At 35.1% G+C, this 26,256-nt stretch overlaps 1 protein-coding gene across 4 annotated transcripts in view; it reads left to right on the top strand.

Moving 5' to 3' along the window:
* The window catches only part of Pxdnl (peroxidasin like), a 516,396-nt gene that overhangs the window by 181,572 nt on the left and 308,568 nt on the right, over nt 1-26,256 (top strand). For all 4 annotated transcript variants that reach the window (XM_047523743.1, XM_047523761.1, XM_047523772.1 and 1 more), the window contains exon 2: nt 6,194-6,265. In XM_047523743.1, coding sequence (XP_047379699.1) covers nt 6,194-6,265 — 72 coding nt within the window. The remainder of the gene's footprint in view (nt 1-6,193; nt 6,266-26,256) is intronic.

A 26,256-nucleotide genomic window follows, 5' to 3' on the forward strand; every position in this document is an offset into this window, starting at 1 on the left:
ATGAAAGGACAAATCTGCTCTTGGAAGTCTTCTTGCTTCCTTCTGTCCTTTGAAGAGTTCATGGAGTGAAGCAAACAGCTTATGTTTCTTTCTGCAATTCTGTGTTTTTGCCATTACAGTGATTTAATCATATCCCCACCTTCAACAGGAATACTTTCAACTCACGAATGGATCTGCTTGATCTTTATTTCAAGAAGGTAGGCTTTCTGCACCAATGATTATTTTTCAGTTATATGAGAAACAACTAGCAAATGCAAACAGAGAAACAGTCTGTTAAGACAGGTGCTGAAATCTCCAGTTTATTTGTTTTGTTCCTTGAGTATCAGATTTTTTTTTTTTCTAAAATGGCCACATATTTATTCCTAATAAATCTGAGACTATCTCCAACACAGGTCATTATTAGGGGGTTTGCACCACAGCAGGACCAGCTCTGTGAACTGGGTGTCACCTTCAGGAAGGGACTCAGATGTAGACTTGTCATTTTTTCTCTTAGTGAAATTATGCACTGGGTCCCAGACTAGGCCAAGCTAGCAGTATTTTATGGGGATCACAGTCATGTTGCAACTGAAACTGGACTGCACCACCCATGCCACACGCATCATTTAATGTGATCTTAAAAATGACTTCTGTAATTGTTTTGTGAATTAGTTCCAGACAATTGTATATTTTTTTGTACATCAAGTATAAATTTGTTTAATGTAAACATAAAACATGGTCTAATGTTACCCTAAAATGTGACATTTATAAAATGTGCTAGGAATCTCAGGATGTAGGCAAGGCCTGGACCTCTACCTCTCTGGGCATTTTTGGACATGAATGTGGTATGAATTCATGTACCCCTCTGCCTGGCATGCACTGTTACTGAAATGACATGAACTTGAGCTACACTAATTCCTTTAGGGCTAGCCCACACTGCTCTCTGTCCAAGTTTCTTCTTAACTCCTGGTCTGCTATAGGGAGTCATTTATAACCCTGTTAGCAGGAGAATCTTCTGGTTTGAATTCAAGCTAAAAACCTATCTCTTATTGGTTAGAAACACTGATTCCAAATTGCTTACTATGAAGAACACCAAATATTCCCTCACGTTTATCAGTTTGGACTGGAGGAGGGCAGGGGAGACAGACAAATACACCATCTGATTTTTGCTTTACCATTCCAAGTGAACACTCTGGGATCAACTTTTACCCTGGTTCAATGACCAGAAATGTTTCTAAACTGAGTTCCACTGAAAAATGGGTGGAATGAAACTTGTGTTAAATGATGGTCCTTGTCATCATGAATGTTCATCTTATTGTATCTATTAAAATGGAAGCAATTGTAAAGGATATATAATAAATTAAATTTCACTCTGCGTTGGGTCAGCTTTCCAGTGCTATATCAAAATACCTGAGACAATCATATTACAAGGGGGAGAAGTTTATTTTGGCTCACTGTTTCAGAGGTTTTGTTCCATGATTGCTTGGCCCTGCTGTTATGAGGCTTGTGGGAAGCAGAACAACATGGTGGGGAAGTGCACAATGGAGCAAAGCTGCTCACTTCATGGAAACCAGGAAGTAAAAAGAGAAAGAGGGAGGGGCTGGGATCCAAATATCACCTTCAAGAGCATGCCTTCAATGATCTAAATCACTTTTATTAGGCCCCACCTCCTGAAGATTCCACCACAATTGATGACCAAGCCTTTCATATATGGGCCTTTGGGTGACTTTTAAGATCTGGTCTATCACATACTCTAAATGTGTAAAGAGTAAAAATGTAACACAAAATTTTAAGCTAAGGGAAGTTTTATGTAAATAACACATTTTGTATAAGTAAAATTGCTAGTGACCTGTCTTGAACAAGATTGAGACAATCTGGGAAAGTAAATTGCATTTTGGGGTAAAATTTACACAGCCATCAGCATGAAGCAAATTTGGTGGTCATTTGAATTCAGATGATCTAATTTTGGGTTTAAGGATATAAGAATGATTTCACCCTACTATAGGTAACAAATTATACATTTCCCTGTATGAAATCTTAAAATGAAATAGTTAAAACTATGAGGGAGGCCTTTCCCTAGAATTTCAGTTTATAATGAATTTAACTGGGTAAAAGTTTGGTGACAGAATATGCTAGTTAAAGAAGACAAGTGTTAGCATATTCATTGGGTGCATTTGAATATGCCTTATTGGAATTTATGGGAAAAAGAATCTGTGTCTCTAACTTTGCTTCTCAGGAAGAGACTCCCTCAGTGCACATCAGAGGTGAGAAGAGGGCATCAGCCACAGTTCATAGACCAGGCTTCTCACAGTCCATTAAGAAACCCTTGGGATCACAGAGACCTCACTACAGCACCACTTCACAAAAATATTTTGTATTTGTGTCTGGGGAGCTTATTTTTGCACACTTGTGAAAAAGGAAAGTAGGGAATTCTGATAACAAGCATAACACCTTGACTTTCATATCAATCCAGAGGCAAGTTTAAATTTATAATTTGGTAATTAGTTCAAGCATGGTTTTGCATTATTTTTCAATTAATTAAATAACTGCTATAATGTATTCAGATGAGACTGTTTGAAATTGGCATCATGTTGTAAAATAGAAGATATACACAGTCTATGATCTAGTAATCCCAATTCTGAATATTTGCCCTAGAGAAACATTTTTTTGTATGTGCACCAATAGATATGCATGCATGCTTGTTGCAATATTGCTTATAAACAGTGTTGCAAAAAACGGAACAATCAAAGTGTCTGACCCTAAGAGAACTTACAAAGGGATAGTGGTTCATCTGCATTGTGAAGTACTATTAAGGAGCTAGGAATAAACACCTAGGCTTTCATGAATGGACAAGGAATAATAATAATAAAAAAAAATGTTGTGGAAAGGGAGAAAGGAAATGTTGACAACCATTTAAAGTTAGATACATTTTTTTTGTAGATTTAAATGCACTTAATATTTTATGCTTACCCATATATTATATTTGCATATTTATGTATGCACATATTTGTTATGGTTTGGATATGAATTGTCTGCCAAAAAGCTCATGTTTAAAAAGCACGATCCCCAGTGCAACAAGGTTCAGAGGTGGGGCTTTTAAAGAATGATTTTAAACAATGAGAGTTGTAACTTCATCTGTGGATTAATCCATATGATGGATTAATAATTTGAATGGACTACTGGGTGGTAACTCTAGGCAGATGGGACACTGCTGGAGAAAGTAGGTCACTGGAGTTGTAGCCTTGGGGATAATATTTACCTCTGGTCTCTTCCTATCTCTCTTTCTCACTCTGCTTCCTGGTTGCCATGAGATAAGAATCTTTTCTTCTCCACACCCTTCTGCTGTAATATTCTGCCTCTCCTCAGACAGAGAGCATTGGAGTCAGTTGACCATGGACTGAACCTTTCAAAATGTGATCCCCAAATGAATATTGCTTCTTTTTAACTGTTCTTGTTAGGTATTTTGTTTATAGTGATAAAAAGCTAACACAATATTTTATCTTATATTTATTATTATGGTTTAGATATGAGGTATCCCCCAAAAACTCATTTGTGAGACAATGTAAGAAAGCTTAAAGTGAAATGATTGGGTTAAGAGAACTTTAACTTAGTATATTCATGCACTTGAATGGATTAACTGTATGGTAACTGTGGGGAGTCTTTACTTCCCTGTGCCGTGTCCTAAGCTGTTTTCTTCCAACACATTCTTCTACCATTAGTCCAGTCACACATGGGGCCCTGAGGAATGGAATTGGCCATCTTTGAACTGCGACTTTTGAAACTGTAAACCCCAAATAAACTTTTCCTCCTCTAAAATAGTTCTCATCAGGTCTTTTGGTCACAACAGTGAAAAACTGACTAAAAATTTTATTTACATGCTGATGTATATATGTTTGGAGAGTGGTGTCTAACCTATAAGTGCCCTTGCATTTGGAGAGGGAAGGCAGAGCTAACAAGAAGATGCTACTTAGAAGAGATCTTATTCTATAGTGTATTTTTTATATATAATTGGTATAGTAAAAATAAAAATATGTGAAATTATACTAGGATGAACTTCATAAAAGTGTAAACAGTAGTTAATTCTGGATGTGGATTATTATTGTATCATTTATACCTTTCTGAAATTTTCAGAAATTTTAAAACTTAATGAAGGAAAATGGTTGGTCCTTTTACATTTGCTTCCTTCTTGTACTGTTGGAACCTCATTTGAGGGATCATTATTAGGAGTTATGGCTTTAAGGTGAGAAGAAAGTCCTTTCTGTAACTATTAACGCTTCTATCTTTATTGAAGATAAAGATAGAATATGCCCGTGGTTCTTAGGGCATATGGGTATGTAATTTTATGTCTTGTATGTTTATATAAGGATATAGAGAGGATTTCTTATAACTTACAAAATTCCCTTCTAAATTTAATCTGATCATAGTAAATAGCAATGTATGTTGCTTAAACAGTGCACACTATCTAATAAGGAGACATTCCCTGGGTTACTTAATGATTCTACTGGCAACTAACAGCTCCTATGAAACTATGCACATACTGCTGAAGTCAACTCAAGAGAAATTTAAAATGATGAATGAGATTTAAAGATAGCCTTATAAAAATTTGCGAATCAAGTGTTCTAAGAACAATTGTTTATGGTGATAAAGAATTTTGATAAATTAATTAAGTGAAATTAGTGTTTTTCTACTATAGTAGAATGATAGATTTTGTTTTAGTTTTCACTAATACTCAATGACCTGTAAAATTTCCCTGATATAATTCCTCTCAGTTCTCACATTTCCAAACAAATTATTTCATCTTTTATCTATGCTCCTGCATTAATGTTAAAAAATTCAGCTCAAATTAGCATGTGTAGTGACACAAATGGCTTCATATGTCTGAAAAGTTAAAAGCTAAATATGGTGTCCAGGCATAACTTGGTGTCTCTTTTCTCAGATTTTGGCACTGTTTCTGTTTGACCTTATTCTCAGGTTGGCTCTTTCTAGTGTGGGCAGGATGGATATTAACATCCCTAGATGCCCATTTTCTTTGGCGCTCTGAATTATGGCTAATGACAGTAACTATATTTCATGTAGCAGCCATATCAATTCTCACAAAGGGCCCCCACTGGCCTTCCTAGGGTCTTATATTTCCCATGGAAGAAACAATGTGTCTAGAGAGAAGCTGCCCTAAGCTGGTCGGCTTCAGTCACGGAAATTCACAGCAGGCAGAGGCACATGACTGACATTTCCACTATAATCAGTGAAATAGGGCAGGTGGTTCTTCCACTGACAGAAGGGTCCCGGCAGACCAATAATGAGGCTCATCATATGAATATGAGATGTGTTTGTTCCTCATGGATACTATATACTCTTGAGTTATAATAAATCACTTGTTAATTCTACCTGGGGCTTCCATGCTCAGTAACAAAGACCATACTCTGCTCATCTTTGTATTTCTGTTACTTAACATATGTGGCATATAAGTGACACTTGAAAATTCACAAGCTGAATAAAGCAATGTTTTCATTGACTAACAAGAATGTTGGTGTGGTACCTTTCAAACTACGGTTATGCATCAGTTAATGATGGGGATACATTCTGAGAAATGTGCCATTAGGTAATTTTGTCATCAGGTGACCATTGCACTGGGTGTTGAAACGAAGACAGCTGTGATGTCACTAGGTGATATGATCTTAGGACTACTGTTCTGTGTGCTCCGTCATTGGCTGAAATGTTATTTTGTTGTGTCTGTAATTGTCCTATTGACTCACTTTCATACTCCTTAAAGACCATTGTATTTCTGGGCTATGTAGAAAAATTAGCTCATTAACAATCGACTAAATTAAATCAACAGTGTTCTGTTGAGTTGATATGTGATTTTTAACATATGAGTATTATTTATCAAACAAAATATAATCAACTGGCGCATTGCTGTATACAGTATTTGTTTTAATATTAAATACTATCTAAAGTAAATGGCATTTTGCACCTTGAAAGCTCACTAATGACATTTTTTCTGGCATTTTTGGATTAGCATAGAGCACCAGATATGAATAAACTGTTGTCAACAATGTACATACCTAATGATTAGTGTGTGATGTGCACTAATCTTGTTTTAATTGTGTTTAGTCCTTTAGTGCTCTATGTTTGGTTATAAAAGGAAATGAACATCTGGAAATAATGACAGGATGGGAGTCAATATATCGTAATTTTCTTCCCCTTTTTATGTTCTCAGAGACTTGAGGTTCAACAGAATAAGAGAAATTCCAGGGAGCGCCTTCAAGAAACTCAAGAATCTGAACACTCTGTGAGTATCTATCGCTCACCTGTGGGTTTCTTTAAAATTGTGACCTATTCGGTTTGCAATTTACCATTAAAAGTCATTTTGAAGATAAATAACAGTCTATAGAAGACTGAAATCTAGTTAGAGGACTTGTAACCAGCCAAATGCAGTTGCTTTTTTCCATTACCAATATTTTTCTTTACTTCTGAACTTGGAAGATACTCCTCTTTATCTGTCATTTATGTTTTACTTGCTTAGAAAAGCTTCTCAAGATGAAGAAACTGAGACAAAGAGTGGGTATATACCTTGTCTGTGGGTCCCCTAGCAAGAAAACCATAGAATGGAATTAAGACTCATAACTTCCTGAGTCCAAAGTCGATTCTCTCTCCAGTATACTGCTGTGTTTTATTTGTGATATCACAAGACCCCTATAAAATCACATAGAAGAAAAAAAATGACAATTTTATGGTTAAGCACTGATAAAAATTTCCAGTGTTTAAAAACTTTCATTTTATTTACCAAACAGCTATCTGTTATCTGTTTTATGTTTAGCAGTTTTCAGGCTTTGGATTCAGACTCAAATGTACCTGACTTTGCTTTGCTGTAACTGATAGTCTGTCCTTGCGGAAGAGTCAGTAAACAAAACCTCAAATGTGTGGTGGGATTGTAAATTAGTACAAGCATTAAATCAGCAAAGAGTTTCCTCAAAAGACTAGGCATGGAACCACCATCTGATCCAACTATATATTCCTCAGTATTCATCCAAAAGAATTAAAGTCAGTATACTATAGAAATATATGCATACTGCCTGTATATAACAGCATAATTCACAATAGCCGAGTGATGGAGCCAGCCTAAGTGTCTGTCAACAGATGAATGGAATAAGAATATGTGTATATGGTGTATATACTCAATGGAAGAAGAACAAAATTATGTCATTTGTAGGAAAATGGACAGAACTTGAGAGCATTATGTTAAGCAAAGTAAGTCAAACTCAGAAAGTCAGAGGTCACATATTTTCTCTCATATATGGAAGCCAGACAGAAAAAGAAAAAGGGAGGGTGGCATCTCATGAACATAGAAGGGGGACCAGCAGAGGAAGGGGTCAGGGTCAGGGCAAGGGAGGAGAAGAGGGCAAGGGGAGGTTCTGGGAATGAAATTGACCAAATTATATTATGTGCATGCATGAATATGCCACAAGGAATCTCACTATTTTGAATGTACAATGCACCAATAAAAATTTTTTCATAAGTTCAATCATAACATAATTAAAAATATGGTAAATGCTAGCAAGGAAGAGAAGAGTGCTACAAAAGATGATGACAGGAGGTTTAAGAGTGTTAAGAGTGCTCAATGTTTAAAATTATTGACTTTAACCCACAAAATGAATACACTAAGCTAAGAATATCCATTGTGGCCAAACCCATGGAGTGCATTTGTCTTCTTGTCATAATATTCTCATAACAGAGTTAGCAATCTAGCAACATGGCTAGACTTCTCACCATATCCTGGCCAACGTATCCTTTCTAACTTTAGAGTTGAGATCATGACTTGTATTTTTCCCATCTGGTTCTATTCCAGTAAAAAATGCCTGAATACACATATTTTATCATCATAAATGTAAGGAGGTTTAGGAGGTTTGGTTAGGAGGATATAAAGATAACAAAGTGGGGACTGCAAAAATTATAAATTTTTTAAAAAATAAGCAAACAATTCTATAACATTGTGCAAGAAAGTTTCTCAGCGTGTTTGTTGGTATGTGAATTCCCAGACCTCTTCAGTAGAGATCTGATTTAGTGCTCTTAGGAGGAGCTCAAAGATCTGACTTTTCACCAGCACCTCTTGGAGGGGTATTGATTCTAGGGGAGCAGCATGAGTGATGCCTTTTATCACTGTCTACTGAAACATGTAGATGATAAAGAAGTATCATATTCATTCATCAATTTTCTAATACTACCAAAGTTTATTAAAAATGTTATCTAATATCTTCACACTTAAAGTTTTTTTTTTTTGAGGAGAATAACAAAAACTGATGATTTCTATTGTGGTTGGGCTATTTTGGAATTATAGTGCATAACACATTAGTAATTAGTAAATAATCCAGCTTTTCAGTTGAGGAACTATAGTTGAGGAACTATGAGAACTATTTCTCATAGTTTAAGCACAAATTAATATTTGTGCTTAAGTATTTTTATTTCAAAACCATAATAAAACAATTTAGCAATTAGTGTGAATGACAAGCCTCATTCTCCGCTAGTTGTTTTACACACATTATCTCTATTTTTTGCTACTGTGTTTTGTAGTAGGTGTTATTATTTCTATTTTAGAGATGAAGAGACGGAGGCTCATGAGTGATATAATTTACCCAAGTTCGTACAACTCAAGGGTCAGCAGTGTTCACCCATAGTTTAATCTCTGAACTTTTGGGCTGTGTAGTTTGTGGTGACAGAATTTAGGAAGAATATATGTATCTGTAAGTGAGAGAGGGAAGGAGGGAGGGAGGAAAAGGGGGGAGGGAGGGAGAGGGAGAGAGAGAGAAAGAGAGAAAGAAAGAGAAAGAGAAAGAGGGCGGGAGGGTAAGAGAGAAGGCAGGGAATTTTCTGTTCAGAAAATAAGCTAAGAAATGAGATATTGAAAATTCCTGAGACTCCAGTTAAGAGAAGACTAATTTATTGTAAAGGCAAAAGTAAATATGGGTGAAAATTTTAAAAATGGAGTAAAACATTTCATCAAGAACATGAAAAATATCTTGACCATATGGCTCTTATACCAACGTAGTAATGTTAAGTGTTTCCATGTCCCTGGACAGACTTTGTACCACATTGCGTAGGTGCTCCTTTGTTTACCTGTGGTTTAATACAAATGCCAACCACATTGGTCCCTTGTTATAAAAGGGAAAGTTTTCTCAGCAACAGTTGGCATTTTGTATTAAACCCAGAGCTTGTTAAGAGATTTATTTAAAAAAAAAAAAAAAAAAACCTAGAAATGTTGTGTATTGTTGAAGCCTAGGAACTACAGGGTAAGCTCAAGGATTTTGCCCCAAAAGTGCAGCCAAGTGATGCTTGGCAGAATTTGGTGACTCACCAGGGTGTGTCAGCTTTCCAGTTTCTGGGTGAAACTGATAAGAGTAATACATTTAGGAAGCAGACTGGAATTCCATGGTGAGCCATTCAATTATGTTTATGAAAAAGATGTGGAAATGACTAAAGCTAAGGGATCCTGATTTTATTGGTGGGAAATAATACTTGAAACGAAAATCTGAGCTATTAAATATGCAAGTACACACACACACACACACACACACACACACACACAACATAATCATGTGTTTATATTGATGCCTTCAGTTCAATTTCCATGTCACATGGTTTTTCCCTTCTAATTTCTCTCCCATACCATGTTCACATATCCTTTCTCTGTAATGAGAACATTGGAATCCACCAGTAGGAATGTATTTACTTATTTAGTAATTTTATAGAACACTCAAAATAGTTTCAGAACTATTTTACACCAAACACCACATCACAAGCGTACTAAATTAAATACAAGATAGCTGTGCTAGTCCTTTTGTCTTTTGTGTTATTGCAAGTGCAGTTAACATGCTGTATTTAAATTACTCAAATAAATGCTTTCTTTCCTCTGAGTTTATCTATTTGCTACATAATTAGATTGGTTTCCCTTTACATTCATTTTTAGTGTTTGTTTTTATCTTGTTTCATACATGGTCCCCCCTCCATTTACATTGGTTCTGTTTCTCTGGATTCCATCAATCATGGATTAAATATTTTTGGACAAACAAATTACATTTGTACCGAACATGTACTGACTGTTTTTTTTTTCTATTTATGATTTCCTATGCAGTACAGTGTAAGAACTACTATATGGCTCTTACATTGTATTTGCTATTATAGGTAATCTAGAAATGATTTAAAGTCTATAGGAGGATGCACATAGGTTATATGTAAACACTACATAGTTTCATATAAGACACTTATGCAACAACAGTATCTACTGGTCCTGGAAAAAAAAATCACCTATGGATACTGAGGGTTGACTGAAATATTGATGCAAAAGTCAGAAATAGATAAAAAAAGATACATGATATCTTATTACTACCCTGATCTTTGCAACTATGTTAGTAACCTTAACACAGGTATAAGTATTCCATTAGGGATTAGTATCCCATCTTTATGATTCTTTTGTTTTGATATACATCTTCTTATTTCACTCTTTCTTGCACAAAGGTGACATTTTATTTTTTGTAACTTAGTGACATCTTCTGGACATGGTTCCATTAATAGTTCATAGTCTTTATAGAAATATTTTAATGGCACCATTGTATTCAATTGTGTGAGCATACAATAGTGTATTTGACTATTTCCTCTGCATGGACATTAAAATTTTTCACATTTTTTTCTACTAAATATTATGCAATAATGAAACACCAACTTAACTTGTTCACACATCTTCTATTTGTAGAGTGGAGCTTAAAGGTAAAATTTTAGGAGTGAGGCCGGCAGATTAAAGGGTCAATGCTTACACCATTTTGTTGGATGTTGCTAACGTTTCCTATAGCAGGACAATTGGCACTGTCACCAATGCATATGGATGTCTATTTCACTATAGCCTTGCCAGGTAAGCTTTAAAATTTGCTTTTAAATTTGGTGATTTTTGCTGATCTAATAGGTATGAAATGATATCTCAGTATAGTTTTGATTTTCATCCTCATATATGAGTCAAGTTAAATCATTTTTTATATGCTTAAGGGCCTTTTGTTTACTTTTGCCTATGAACTGTTTATGTCCATTGTCCATTTTTATATCTCTTTGTCTTCATTTTTAATTCTTCATATTTTAGCAAAATTGACCATTTATCTGTAATGTATGATACAAATATGTTCTCTCAGTTTTTAATTTGTCTTTGGCTCTCCTGAGGATATTCTGTTGTTTGCAGCACTACAATTTTAGTTTTTAAAATTTTCAGTAAATTCATACATACTGGGGTTGGATGCGTAGCTCAGTGAGACAGAACTCATCTAAAATGTGCAAAACCCTGGGTTCCATCCCCATCACCATAAAAACAATTACATACTTCCTTTTTTTTGTTTTTAATATTTGAGCCATAATTATAAAGGCTTTCCTTGCACTGAATTTATAAAAGAATATACCCAAATTTCCTTTTAATAATTGTATAGTTTTAGATTTTTACATTTAGATCTCAGATCCATTCAGTTTTTTCAGTGCTTCTTGTATGGATCCAATTTTATCTTTCTGCAAGGGCCCAACACTGGTTACACCACCATTTATTTCAAAAATTCACTGATTTAATATGTCACTTTCATTACATACTAGATTTTCATATGTAATTGAGCTAATTTTCAACTTTGCCTTCTTTTATACTAATAGACTATTTTTAGAACAATCTCAGACTTAACAGAAAAATTGAGTTGCTAGAATAGAGTTCCATCTGCCCCCTTCCCTTGATCTCACACAAATTTTTTTCTATTATACATGTCTTATATTGGCATGGACCATTTACCACAATTAATGAAATAATGCTGATATCTGATTACTAACTGAAGCCCATCATTTACTCAGACTTCCTTAGTTTTTACCTAAGATTTTTTTTTTTCTGTTCCAGGATTGCATCCAGGATTCCACATTACATTTAGTTGTCATGTTTCTTTAAATTCCTTTTGGCTGTTGACAGAATTTTTAGAATTTTCCTGTGTCTGATGACCATGGGAATTTTGAGGAGCACTGGACAAGTATGTCATAGGATGTCTCTGTTACACATAGTGCTGTGATTCTTTTTCTTTTTGTTTCTTGCTAGTGTACAAAATGCAACTGATTTTTGTATATTGATGTTGTAATCAGTGACTTTGTTAAATAAATATGAGTTCTAATTGTTTCCTTATAGATCTCTTGCATTTTATATGTACACAATTATGCCCTTTGGAAAGAAAACATTTTTCTTTTCAATCCTTATATAGCCTCAGGGGACAGCATCTTGGCTTCTTGATATTTGCCGATTTTTAAAAAAGTCTTCTTTTGAGAATGTAGTGGCATACAATAAGGTAGTGATTGATTTGTGGTGAACTACTGATCATTTTGTAAAGACAAAATGCTCCTACATGCTTATGAAGTAAATGAATTATTCTTTCTTTGTTACTCAACAGTTAACCTCATCACTAGTGGCTAATAGGCTAATTTTTCTCCACAAATTTGGCACTGCAGCAAAAACTGTGTTCAACATCCCGAAATGCAGAAAAATTTCTGCCTATTGACCCAGTCTGATCCCAGATGTGGTTCTCAAAGTGCAATTTGCCAGAACAATTGGGTCAGAGTACTGATGGCAGTGGTAGACAATTGGAAAACAGTCACAGAAAGGCAACCGGGGAGGGCACACTCTCTCTAATCTCAGGATGGTCTCTTCCTAATGAATTTTTCTTCCTCATTATCCTACAAAAGGAAATTACAGCATCAGGAGAATAAAGGGGGATTAAGTTTCTTGATATCTGTCATTCAAGTCTTTGCAATATGTCATGGCAGAAATATTTAAGGGTAAATAGAGGGCTAGTACGAAAATATCCAGATTAGAGAAAGCTCCCAGTTAGTAAATAGCTGACTTGAAGATCTATGTGTAGAATTCTCAGTTTTGTTTTTTTATCTATAGTTTTACATGATCAAATTTTGAATACAATTCTCAATCTCTTGACTCACTATTTTGCTCTACATAAGGGATTAGCATCTGTGACACAGTATTCCTATGGAAGGAATTCAAAAGTCATTAACTAGATTTTCATTTTCAAAGGAATATTTTAACTGTGAAATATTTAGTCAAAAATTTAAAAATACAAATGAAATGCTCTATTCTGCATAATTATTAGGCACCAATAAAAATAAAATAAAAATGTTAAAAAACTAAAATGATTAGAAGAAATCCATAACAACAACAACGTATACAACATTGTAGTACTGAATATATTACAGATAAAAATCTGAAAAAATTTAAGCACCATTTACTATTTTTTGCATATATGTTATATGTGAAGTATTATGGCAAAAGGTTTACAATGGCTAAATATATGACCTTGGGTAAATTGTTTTCTTGGTGGATCACAGTTTGTTCATCTACAGGGTTCAGGGATTATGTCTTCTAAGCATTGGAGATTGAGTTATTTCTAATAGGAAAAAACAAAAAAGATACAGTGACAGGGAAAATTCACAAGGGATATTGTTAAATTTATAGATTATAACAGACAGCATATTTAATAGAAAGATTTCAAGTCCATAGCAGGCATATGCTATTGACAAATTTCCCTGTTTCAGGCTTAATAGGTTGCTTCCAGATAAATGGGAAGAAGTGATTATAATAATGATGCCAGGCTCTGTCTTGTCACTTCAATAGCTACAATATTTTTTTTCCCTTTCATTGTAACTGTCTGAAGAATTGAACATACATTATCATCCAAAGAGTTTCTTTTTTCCACAGGATTGTTTTGGGACAGGGGCCTTTTGCAGTTTTTCTTTAAAAATCCTTCAAAAATTGTGGATGAGATGGTTGAACTTATGTTAATTGTTCTGATCTCCATATTATTAATTATTCTTCACTTTTGCATCCTAGTTAGAAGAAGAAAAAGAAAGTTACAGTATATAAGTAGGAAGAGTTTGTTCATCCCAAGGTGTATCAGCCCTGACTTGAATTTGGAATCCTTATTCATTAATAATTTTAAAATTATATATTATTAAATGTGATTTTTCACATACTATTTTTTAATCATAACAAAACATTTAAAAAAATACATGAAGTCACTATAACAATAAAAGTATTAGTATAATGATAGCTTTGCAATCATCTCGCTGGGTGACAGTTCCAGTTCTGGTTTCTATTTGCTGTATGAAGTGAGTTTCTGTACTTATAATCCTAGTTCATAGAATTAACATGTGATTAAACAAAATAATACATGTAAAACAGTGTATGGAATTCAAAAATATATATATTAATTTCCTAGGGATGCTCTAAAAAGTTACTAAAACCTTAATGTTTTAAATCAAGAGAAATTTAGTTCACTTTCACATATATAGATCAGGTTATTATCATTTTTTTCTTTGGTGTTAAGTTTTCTGAGTTTTTAAAATATATATTCTGGATATTAACCTTCTGTCAGAAAAGAAACTGACAAAGTTTTCTCCCATTTGGTAGCTTATTTTTCATGCTCTTAGTTGTTTCCTTTGCTGTGCAGAAGCTTTTCGATTTGGTGTCATATCATTCATTAATCCTTCGAAGTCAATGCCTGCACCTAAATGTTGTGTGTTGATGCTATATTTTATGTGTATGAGTGCAATGGACCCCACTATTATGCATAATTATAATGCATCGATGAAAACCTTATAAAAATGTACAATAAAAATAAATAAAAATAAATTTTCTCACAGTTCTAGAAGTCAGAAATCTGAACTGAAGATGTTGGGAGGGCTGCATTCCCTCCAGAGGCTCTGGGTGAGCTATTATTTGCTTCTTTTAGTATCTGGTAGCCTGGTGTTCCTTGGTGGTGTTACCTGGGCACCACATTACCCCCATGTCTGTTTCAACGTCTCTCTCCAAAGTGACTACTCCTCTGTATCTATGTAATCTCTTTCTGTCTCTCTCTTATAAAGACACATATGACAGGATTTAGAACCCCCTCAGATAACACAAGATAACCTCCCACCACAAGATCCTTAATTTAATCATACCCCTGTTTACAGGTACATTTACAGATTTATCTGGTAACATTTACAGATTTCAGTAATTAGGATTTGATATTTTTGGATGGCCATTATTCATCCTATGACAGAAATGTAAACATTTATTATTATTATTTATTAGTGGTAGTAGAAATTATCTAATGATATCATAAAAGTAGTTGTATTATAAAAGTAGCATATATTCAAAGGTACCCTAAATTTGAATTGCAAAAGGAAGAATAATGTATAGAATAGACCATACTTTGTGGACTCTGGAAACTAACACCATAAAAGGAAACATTATATGAAGCCTAAGACATCATACCATCCAAGTCAAATATTAAATATTTTGAGAGTGCTTCTTTGATATCAAAAAAATAGCAAAAAAAGGTGAAAGGGGAACTAATATTGTTGAGTTTCTTCTGTGTCTAGCAGTATCTAACATATAATAATAAATAATAATAAAAATAAATGAAATCAATATTATGGAGAACACCATTCCTAGTGCTTTTCATCTGCTTACTCTTTTAATAAACCCTCTGAAGCACTCTCACGATCCCTATTTTATAGCTAAGAAATTTGAAGCAGAAAAGCTAGCTAACTTGGTCAGTGCTGCGGGGAATCTAGGGGTAGAGCCTAACCTGAATCCAGGTGCTCTGACTCAGATTTTATGCTCCCAGTCACTTCTTCATACTGCCCCTCATATATGACAATCCCCATGTAACTTGGGGAGATTTTAACTTCTGCATCTATAAAAAGATGACTGTAATATTTTTTCTACATTACACAGATATATATTACACTCTATTTTCCAAAAGACTTGCAAAATGCTCAGCAGAACAGTTTATAGTTTATCATAAACTGGGTTTTTGGTAGGTCCAGAAACAAACTGGTAAAATTTTACCATTGTGACTGTAATCCCCTATCCTCCTTGACAAGTTCCTTTTACTGTTTTCTTTCAGTCACCCCCTTGGCCCAACTAGTGCCATGAGTTGGCAATTTCATCCTGGATAAAAATAGAGAAATCTAGGGTGGGCTCCAGGGAAATATGGCTTATAGAAACTCTATTCAAAGCCCTTCTTTGATAGGCATGACCAGATATTTCTTGGCTTTAAGACAGGAATTTAATACTTGTGCAGGAAATTCTCCTTATTATCTTATCAGCTGTCTTAGTCTTAATTTATGCTACTCTGAATTTAGAGACACTGTTTATAGCAGGATGCCTCTTAACAATTCTTATAAGGAAGTTCCAAAATGGTGAAAAGACCCATAAGCATGCAATTCTTTTAAAAGTTCATTATATCATTTTTACAATGGATCCATGTTTTCAGGTGTAACAATATTAATATACCTTTCCCTCCAAGGTCATCTATTTGCCCTTGTGCTACCCTGGGTGAACTGTCTGGGCTCCTTCCTAAGACCACAAATGCTCTGGGTCACAGCCCTTCCCTCCAAAGTACTGGTAGACTGTTGAGATGGTGTCATGTCTTTCTGAAGTCATCAATTTGTCCTTTTCTATTGTACCTTTCACACAGATACAGAGGAGTTTTATAATTTCTGCTTTTTTGCAAACTTCTCTTGACCTCCATCTCTTTCTCTCTACTCATCCCCTATTACTCTGCTCTTCTCTAGGTATTTATGAGCTTTCTTTCCTTTCTCTTAACCTACTCCTATCAGTTTAAAGCATTCTGCATCATTTGCTCTTCTTGGGTTGGAGGGTGGGTGGGGATGTAGTGTAGTGGTAGAGTGCTCGCCTAGCATGCAGGAGGTCCTGGGTTTGATCATTAGAACAGTAAACAAACAAACAAAAACCCCACAAAACAACAACAACAGCAATACTCTTCAAGGTAACCAGCGTCCATAACGAAGTTGCTCAATCCAATGACCATTCTTCTATCTTTATCCTGCTTGACTGATCACTGATGTTTGACACAGATAGTCAATTCTTTGCTTTTGACATACTTTTCTTTAACTGAGTTCTGAGTTAACACTTGTATCAGTCAGCTCAGAGGCTTAAACAACAGAAATATATTTCAGAAATATATCACTACTTGAGATGCTGGAAATTCAAGATCAAGGTGGCTTGGCTTGCAGGTGGCTGCCTTCTCCCTGTGTCCTTGTGTGGCTTTTTTTTTTTTTTTCCTGTTTGTGCACACATCCTGGTACCCCTTCCTCTTCTGTTAAAAACATCAGTCCTATTTGGATGAGGTCCTCACCCTTATCAAGGTGATTGGATTAGTCCCCTTAATGGAATTAAGTGTTTATACTTAACCTTAATTACTTCTTCAAAGTCCTATCTCCAAAATCTCCAAATACAGTTCCACGTGGAGTTAGGGTTTCAGCATGTGAATTTTGCAGGGAGGGGATCATTACAATTTATTCCACACACCACTCTTTCCTTAATTTCTTCCTAAATCATTCTATGTCTCCTCTTGTTTCTGGTGCCTGGCTTTCTCTCCTCTTCCTAGGTTTAACGTTACCTCTCTTCTTTATCTATACTTAACTTTTGATGTAAGAATAACCAGTCCCTTGCTTTTAAGGACCATGACTCCCAAATATGTATCTTCACTATAACTTCTTTGAGCTTTGATGTTATGTAGCTGTGTAATAGACAATGGGGGTCTTACATTAAAGATGTTTGAAATAAAACTTTTGATTTATATTTTCAACCAAATTTGTTCTTATTATAAATTCCTTCATTTCAGCCTATAGTTCTTTTTAGTCTGTCAGTTACTTGGCCTATAACTTCAAAGTCATTCTTATCTTTCCCTTTACCTCACACCCACATCTATCAGCAAGTCTAGTTTGTTCTATATTCAAATACGGAGGTCCCCCCCTTATCCGTGGTTTTGTCATTGAACAGAGGTCTGAAGAGGTCCCTCTAAAGAAAAGGTGACCTCAACTTGGTTGGAGCCAGTTCTTAAAGCTTGCCACAGAGAAGAATTTCAGGATGCGACAGAAGGTGAGGAGTAAGCAGAGATTTTTTTTTTAAGACTAGCAAAGGAGTGGCACCTCCAGGCAGAGCGTGAGACCCCCTGACAGGGAGAGACACAGCTGGTTTTCAAATTCATGCTTATTTACATTTTCAGTTTAGAACAAACAAAGAAGCAAACAGGTGGGGCTTGAAAGTGCACAGTTGCCATTGTCCACATGTATGCTTCTGGCTGAAAAGTTCAGATTATTTCCCTTTCTTTTGGTACCCAATTTTTAAATCACTTTCCTCTCTACATTAACCCAGTGGTTACCAATAAACCAACGTATTGTGTATATTATGTATATTCTTACCATAAGAATGGCTTTGTAGTTTATAGGTTACTTATTTATAAAGAGAATTTGAGAGATTTTCTTTTCCCACAGGATTCCAAAGTTTTAGTATATATTTTTTCTTTTCCTCCCTTTCACCTATCTCAGTTTCACTTTCCACAGTTTCAGTTACCCATAGTCAACCATGGTCCAAAAATGTTTAGTGGAAATTCCAGAAATAAATAATTCCTAAGTTTTATATTGCACTTCACTCTGAGCACTGTGATGAAATCTTGTACTGTCATGCTCCATCCTACTTTGTCCAAGGTATCTACCCTATACACTACCCATCCTTCAGTCACTTAGTTATATAAGATTTGGTATTATCTGTGGTTTCAGACATTCACTGGGAGTCTTGGAATGTACCCTTCATGGAACATAGTATATTTCAAATCTGATCTGTGGACTATCTTACTGTGTATCAGCTAGCTTCATTGTTTTTTTTTTTTTTTTACTGTATGACCATAGCTTAATCATATAATTAACCATAATTAATTAAGCAAAATGGTAGCTGGTTAAGAACTAATCTGGGTGTGTCTGTGAGGGTGCTTCAGGAAGAGATTAGCATCTGGACTAGTGGACTTGAGTAAAGTAGTTGACCAACTCACTGACCACAGGAACATACTTGGTTAATGCAGATAGCTTGAGATATTAAAGAATTATGAATAAATTAGAAGATCATACACAAATATTTAAAATAACTACTTACACATTAAACCTTACTAATATTTTTTCCAAGTATATTAATTTCATCTTTTGGAGGATTTATTCTGAGATTCATCCTTTTAACTTGGTAACCACTAGGGACTTCTTAGTATTCAAATTTACCCAGAATCATTGGAAGCAAAATCATGCAGAAATTTAGTATGTTAAATTTAGTATGTTAAAACTCCTACATGTATAATTAGCTTATGATTTTAGACCTGGTTCATGATTTATTTTTTTCATGAAAATATGCCATTTATTTATTATAAAAATCAAATGTATTAGTTCAAATAGATATGATTTTTTTATTATTAAATGTGCTTTTGAACATTTGTTAATCTATATTATGAGAAAATGCAGATTCAATATATATGTGTCACAAGGCCACCCCATGACAAAGAGCCTAAGTTGTTCAGTGGACATGGTCTGAATAATAACAGTTTTGATTCTTTCTGCCATTGCTCACCATTTAACTTTTATTTTGGTGGAGGGTAATGGGGCTTGAACCCAGAGGTACTTTACTACTAAGCTACATCCTCAACCCTTTTTGTTTATTGAGACAAGGTCTCCCTAAGTTGCTGAGAGTCTTGCTAAATTTCCAAACTGATCTCAAACCTGCAATCCTCCTACCTCAGCCTCCTGAGCCACTGGAATTACAGGTGCGTGCTATTGCACCTAGCACCATTTAATTTTTCGATAACAAAAATTGCCTCTTCAGTTCATAATGACAGAGTGATTGCCTTGTATATGAAGTTCTGTTGATATTTGATAGGATTACTGCATTGAGTGTTTAAATTGAATATTTTTCAAAATAGAAATTGCCTCTTTGGTACATAAGGACAACCTGGCTTTTGAAAGAAATTATATTTACATTTATTTTTGCATCTGCTACTTTCAATGTTTGTCAATATCATTGAGTACACATTTGTCAGGTGATATCCAGCAAATACTGAGGATGGAAAGTTAGAAAGTTTGTTTGGAGGTTCTAAGCAGAGCATCTATCTACTTGGGGAATATATTGAGAGAGGATAAGGGAAACAGTTGTTTTGTGAAGGATGCACGCACTTAAACAAGTAAAGAGAGAAGGGCTCTGCTGATGAACCAAAATGGGAATCTCAATACCATGGCTGTTGCCACCATTATACCCTCTTTAATGAAGGAGGTTTCAGAAAATGAATTGAGGTACAGCATGTTTTGCTAAATATACCAGAGCAATAGCTTTTATATCCATAAACTGAAAAGAATAAAAATTAACTGAAGAGTGTCTTGGATTGTATGTTTGCATAGATAGGTAGCTACAGATACATGGGTAGGCAGTTAGGTAACTATTAGAAGGGTGGCTTGTGTTTAGTAAGTACAATTTAAGTGTTGATTTCTTATTATTATCTATGTTAATTTAAAAATATTGTCTCATTAATTTTGATCATTTGATGGTGGTGATTAGCACATATTTGGTGTAAAAAAAGTATATTTAAAATTATTTTTTAAAAATGTTTTCAGAGGTATTGCTTCATGTTAAGGTTTGGATCTAAAATGTCCCCTGGTTTCATGTTTTCAGAGATGGGGCTTTTGGGAAGTGATTGGATCATGGAGGCTCTGACCTTATCAATGAGCTAATTCATTGATGGCTGAATAGACTACTGGAAGGGGGACCTATCTGGAAGAAGTAGGTCACTGGGGGCATGCCCTGGAAAGACTTAACTTCTCTCAGCCTCCTTCCCCCCACTCTCTCTGCCTCCCAGCTGCTGTGATCTGAGCAGATTTTCTCTACCATGCACTTCCAACATGTTCTGCTTCACTTCAGGCCCAGAGCAATGAGCCAGCTGACCATGGACTGAAACTTCTGCAACTATGAGCCAAAATAAATCTTTTCTTCTCTAAGTTGTTCTTGTCAGGTATTTTGGTCACAAGGATGAAAAGCTGAGTAACACACTTCATGACAGAAATTTGGCTGTAAAAGACCTTATATCTGGCTCACTACAATGAAATCCTAATCTGCTTATTATTTTGGGAAGGTTCAAAGACTACAATATGCAAAGAAAACCTTTAAATCTTTTTTTTTTTAACCTTTTGTTTTTTACCTTTAAATCTCAGATTGGTTGTTTAGCAAGTCTGATTACAAGGAAGAAGAGAGCAATAGAATTCCAGATCACAGTTTCTTCCCTCAGGGTATTTAAAAAAAATCTATTTTGAATAAATATTTTAAAGAGAGACAATTATTTTGCTTTGGTTGGGAAATTATGTCAATGCAGCTTTTAAAAACTTTTCCTCCTTTTTTTCTATTGTGCAACTATAACTTGCAACTTTGTTCTTTCCAACTTAATCAGTTTTATTTTCCTTTATGGAATTCTAATCATGTGCTACCATGTTCTGATCAGAACTTTTACTTTTCTTTCTGTGATCCTTCCAGATCACTTCATGAAATTTGAACCCTGACTTTTTCAGACTGTAAATAAAGATTTTTCTCTATCAGAAAGGAATTAATGTGTATTTTATATTAATACTGATTTTCAATTTAAATGACTCTTTAAGGAGTCCATACAAGTGGTTGTAAAATGACTTAGTGTGATTTGGTCTACTTGGAATTACCTTCGGGATTAATTTATTTGCTTATATTTGTCTTTATAAATATTTGATGGTGATGGTGTTTAGAAGTCACATAGGTGCTACATAATTTGAGAGAAATATTTTAACATCACATGTCATTTTTTCCACCTATGGATGCAAGATGCTTGACATTTTGTTTTTTCTCAGAATTCTAACAGTTTTTTTTTTTTATTTTTTTAATTTTTTTACGTTTACATAGGGTAATGATGTTTCTTTTTTTCCCTTCCCCCCCACCCCTCCCACCATTTTCCCTTTATACAGTCCTTCTTTCCTTCATTCTTACCGCTCTCCTTAGCCTAACTCTAAACCTAATGCTAACCCCTCCCACCCCCATTATATGTCCTCATCCGCTTATCAGCGAGATCATTCGTCCTTTAGTTTTTTGAGATTGGCTTATCTCACTTAGCATGATATTCTCCAATTTCGACCATTTGCCTACAAATGCCATAATTTTATCATTCTTCATTGTGGAGTAATATTCCATTGTATAAATATGCCACAGTTTCTTTATCCATTCATCAACTGAAGGGCATCTAGGTTGGTTCCACAATCTGGCTATGGTGAATTGAGCAGCAATGAACATTGATGTGGCTGTATCTCTGTAGTATGCTGATTTTAAGTCCTTTGGGTATAGACCAAGGAGTGGGATAGCTGGGTCAAATGGTGGTTCCATTCCAAGCTTTCTGAGGAATCTCCACACTGCTTTCCAGAGTGGCTGCACTAATTTGCAACCCCACCAGCAATGTATGAGTGTTCCTTTTTCACCACATCCTCGCCAACACCTATTGTTGCTTGTGTTCTTGATAATCGCCATTCTAATTGGGGTGAGATGAAATCTTAGGGTAGTTTTGATTTGCATTTCTCTTATTACTAGGGATGTTGAACATTTTTTCATATATCTGTTGATTACTTGTACATCTTCTTCTGTGAAGTGTCTGTTCATTTCCTTAGCCCATTTGTTGATTGGATTATTTGTATTCTTCGTGTAGAGTTTTTTGAGTTCTTTATAGATTCTGGAAATTAGCGCTCTATCTGAGGTATGGTTGGCAAAAATATTCTCCCACTCTGTAGGATCTCTCTTCACATTTCTGATAGTTTCCTTTGCTGAGAGAAAGCTTTTTAGTTTGAATCTATCCCAGTTGTTGATTTTTGCTTTTATTTCTTGTGCTATGGGAGTCCTGTTAAGGAAGTCTGATCCTAAGCCAATAAGTTGAAGATTTGTACCTACTTTTTCTTCTATAAGATGCAGGGTCTCTGGTCTGATTCCAAGGTCCTTGATCCATTTTGAGTTGACTTTTGTGTAGGGTGAGAGATAGGGGTTTAGTTTCATTCTATTGCATATGGTTTTCCAGTTTTCCCAGCACCATTTGTTGAAGAGGCTATCTTTTCTCCATTGCATATTTTTGGAACCTTTGTCTAGTATGAGAAAATTGTATTTATTTGGGTTTGTGTCCATGACCTCTATTCTGTACCATTGATCTACCTGTCTATTTTGGTACCAATACCATGCCGTTTTTGTTACTATTGCTTTGTAGTAGAGTTGAAGATCTGGTATTGCAATACCCCCTGCTTCGCTCTTGCTACTGAGGATTGCTTTAGCTATTCTAGGTTTTTTATTCTTCCAGATGAATTTCATAATTGCTTGCTCTATTTCTGCAAGGTACATCATTGGGATTTTAATTGGAATTGCATTGAATCTGTATAGCACTTTAGGTAGTATAGCCATTTTGACGATATTAATTCTGCCTATCCAGGAACATGGGAGATCTTTCCATCTTCTAAGGTTTTCTTGAATTTCTTTCTTTAGTGTTCTGTAGTTCTCATTGTAGAGGTCTTTCACCTCTTTTGTGAGATTGATTCCCAAGTATTTTATTTTTTTCGATGCTATTGTGAATGGGGTAGTTTTCCTAATTTCTCTTTCTGAAGATTCATCACTTATGTATAAAAATGCATTGGATTTATGAGCATTGATCTTGTAACCTGCTACTTTACTGAATTCACTTATGAGTTCTAAAAGTTTTCTGGTGGAATTTCCAGGTTCCTCTAAATATATAATCATGTCATCAGCGAACAGGGATAGTTTGAGTTCTTCTTTTCCTATTCGTATCCCTTTAATTTCTTTGGTTTGTCTGATTGCTCTGGCTAGAGTCTCAAGGACGATGTTGAATAGAAGTGGTGAAAGAGGGCATCCCTGCCTTGTTCCAGTTTTTAGGGGGAACGCTTTCAGTTTTTCACCATTTAGAATGATATTAGCCATGGGCTTAGCGTAGATTGCCTTTATAATGTTTAGGAATGTTCCCACTACCCCAATTTTTTCTAGTGTTTTGAGCATGAAGGGATGCTGTATTTTATCGAATGCTTTTTCTGCATCTATTGAAATAATCATGTGATTCTTAACTTTAAGTCTGTTGATATGGTGAATGACATTTATTGATTTCCGAATGTTGAACCAACCTTGCATCCCTGGGATAAAACCCACTTGATCGTGGTGCACTATCTTTTTAATATATATTTGTATGCGATTTGCTAAAATTTTGTTGAGAATTTTTGCATCGATGTTCATTAAGGATATTGGTCTGAAATTTTCCTTCCTCGATGTGTCTCTGTCTGGTTTAGGTATCAGGGTGATATTGGCTTCATAGAACGAGTTTGGGAGGGTTCCCTCCTCTTCTATTTCATGGAATAGTTTGAGGAGTATTGGAATGAGCTCTTCTTTAAAGGTTTTGTAGAACTCGGCTGAGAACCCATCTGGTCCTGGACTTTTCTTTGTTGGTAGGCTTTTGATGACCTCTTCTATTTCATTGCTTGAAATTGGTTTATTTAGGTTGTGTATGTCCTCCTCGTTCAGTTTAGGTAATTCATATGTCTCCAGAAATTTGTTGATGTCTTCGAGGTTTTCTGTTTTGTTGGAGTATAGATTTTCGAAATAGCTTCTAATTATGTTTTGTATTTCACTCGTGTCTGTTGTGATGTTTCCTTGTTCATTCCGAATTTTAGTAATTTGAGTTTTCTCCCTCTTTCTCTTTGTTAGTGTGGCTAAGGGTTTATCAATTTTATTTATTTTTTCAAAGAACCAACTATTTATTTTGTTATTTTTTCCAATTGTTTCTTTTGTTTCTATTTCGTTGATTTCGGCTCTGATTTTAACTATTTCCTGTCTTCTACTACTTTTGGTATTGGTCTGCTCTTCTTTTTCTAGCGCTTTGAGCTGTAGTGTTAAGTCGTTTATTTGTTGATTTCTACTTCTTTTTTTGAATGCACCCCATGAAATAAATCTTCCTCTAAGTACTGCTTTCATAGTGTCCCAGAGATTTTGATATGATGTGTCTTTGTTCTCGTTTACTTCTAAGAATTTTTTTATTTCCCTCCTGATGTCTTCTGTTATCCATTCATCGTATAATAGTGTATTATTTAGTCTCCAAGTATTGGAGAAGTTTCTGTTTTTTATTCTGTCGTTTATTTCTAATTTCAATCCATTATGATCTGATAGAGTACAAGGTAGTATCTCTATCTTCTTGTATTTGCTAACAGTAGCTTTGTGGCATAAAATATGGTCTATTTTAGAGAAGGATCCATGTGCTGTTGAGAAGAAAGTGTATTCGTTCTTTGTTGGATGGTATATTCTATATATGTCTGTTAAGTCTAAATTGCTGATTGTGTTGTTGAGATCTATAGTTTCTTTATTCAATTTTTGTTAGGACGATCTATCCAGTGGTGAGAGAAGTGTGTTAAAATCGCCTAGTATTATTGTGTTGTGGTCTATTTGATTTCTGGAATTGAGAAGGATTGGTTTGACGTACGTGGATGAGCCAATGTTCGGGGCATAGATATTTATGATTGTTATGTCTTGCTGATTTATGCTTCCCTGAAGCAGCATGTAATGTCCTTCTTTATCCCTTCTGACTAGTTTTGGTTTGAAGTCCACATTATCTGAGATGAGGATGGATACTCCAGCTTTTTTGCTGTGTCCGTGTGCATGGCATGTTTTTCCCCATCCTTTCACCTTTAGTCTATGGGTGTCTCTTTCTATGAGGTGAGTCTCTTGCAGGCAGCATATTGTTGGATTTTTCTTTTTAATCCAATCTGCCAGTCTGTGTCTTTTGATTGATGAATTCAGGCCATTAACATTCAGGTTAATTATTTTGATATGATTTGTATTCCCAGTCAATTGACTCATATTTGTTTTTGACAGGATTTGGTTTCTCCTTTATTTGGCTATTCCTTTAGGCTAGCACCTCCTGTTGCTGATTTGCATCGTTGTTTTTCATCTCTTCCTCATGGAATATTTTGCTGAGAATGTTCTGTAATGCTGGCTTTCTTTTTGTAAATTCCTTTAGCTTTTGTTTATCATGGAAGGATCTTATTTCATCGTCAAATTTGAAGGTAAGTTTTGCTGGGTATAAGATTCTTGGTTGGCATCCATTTTCTTTCAGGCCTTGGTAAATGTTGTTCCAGGCCCTTCTGGCTTTTAGGGTCTGGATTGAAAAATCTGCTGATATTCTTATTGGTTTCCCTCTGAATGTAATTTGATTCTTTTCTCTCGCGGCCTTTAAAATTCTGTCTTTATTTTGTATGTTAGGTATTTTCATAATAATGTGCCTTGGTGTGGGTCTGTTGTAATTTTGTATGTTTGGAGTTCTATAAGCCTCTTGTATTTGGTTTTCCATTTCG

Source organism: Sciurus carolinensis, chromosome 1 (genome assembly GCF_902686445.1).
Source record: "Sciurus carolinensis chromosome 1, mSciCar1.2, whole genome shotgun sequence".
Lineage (NCBI taxonomy): Eukaryota > Metazoa > Chordata > Mammalia > Rodentia > Sciuridae > Sciurus > Sciurus carolinensis.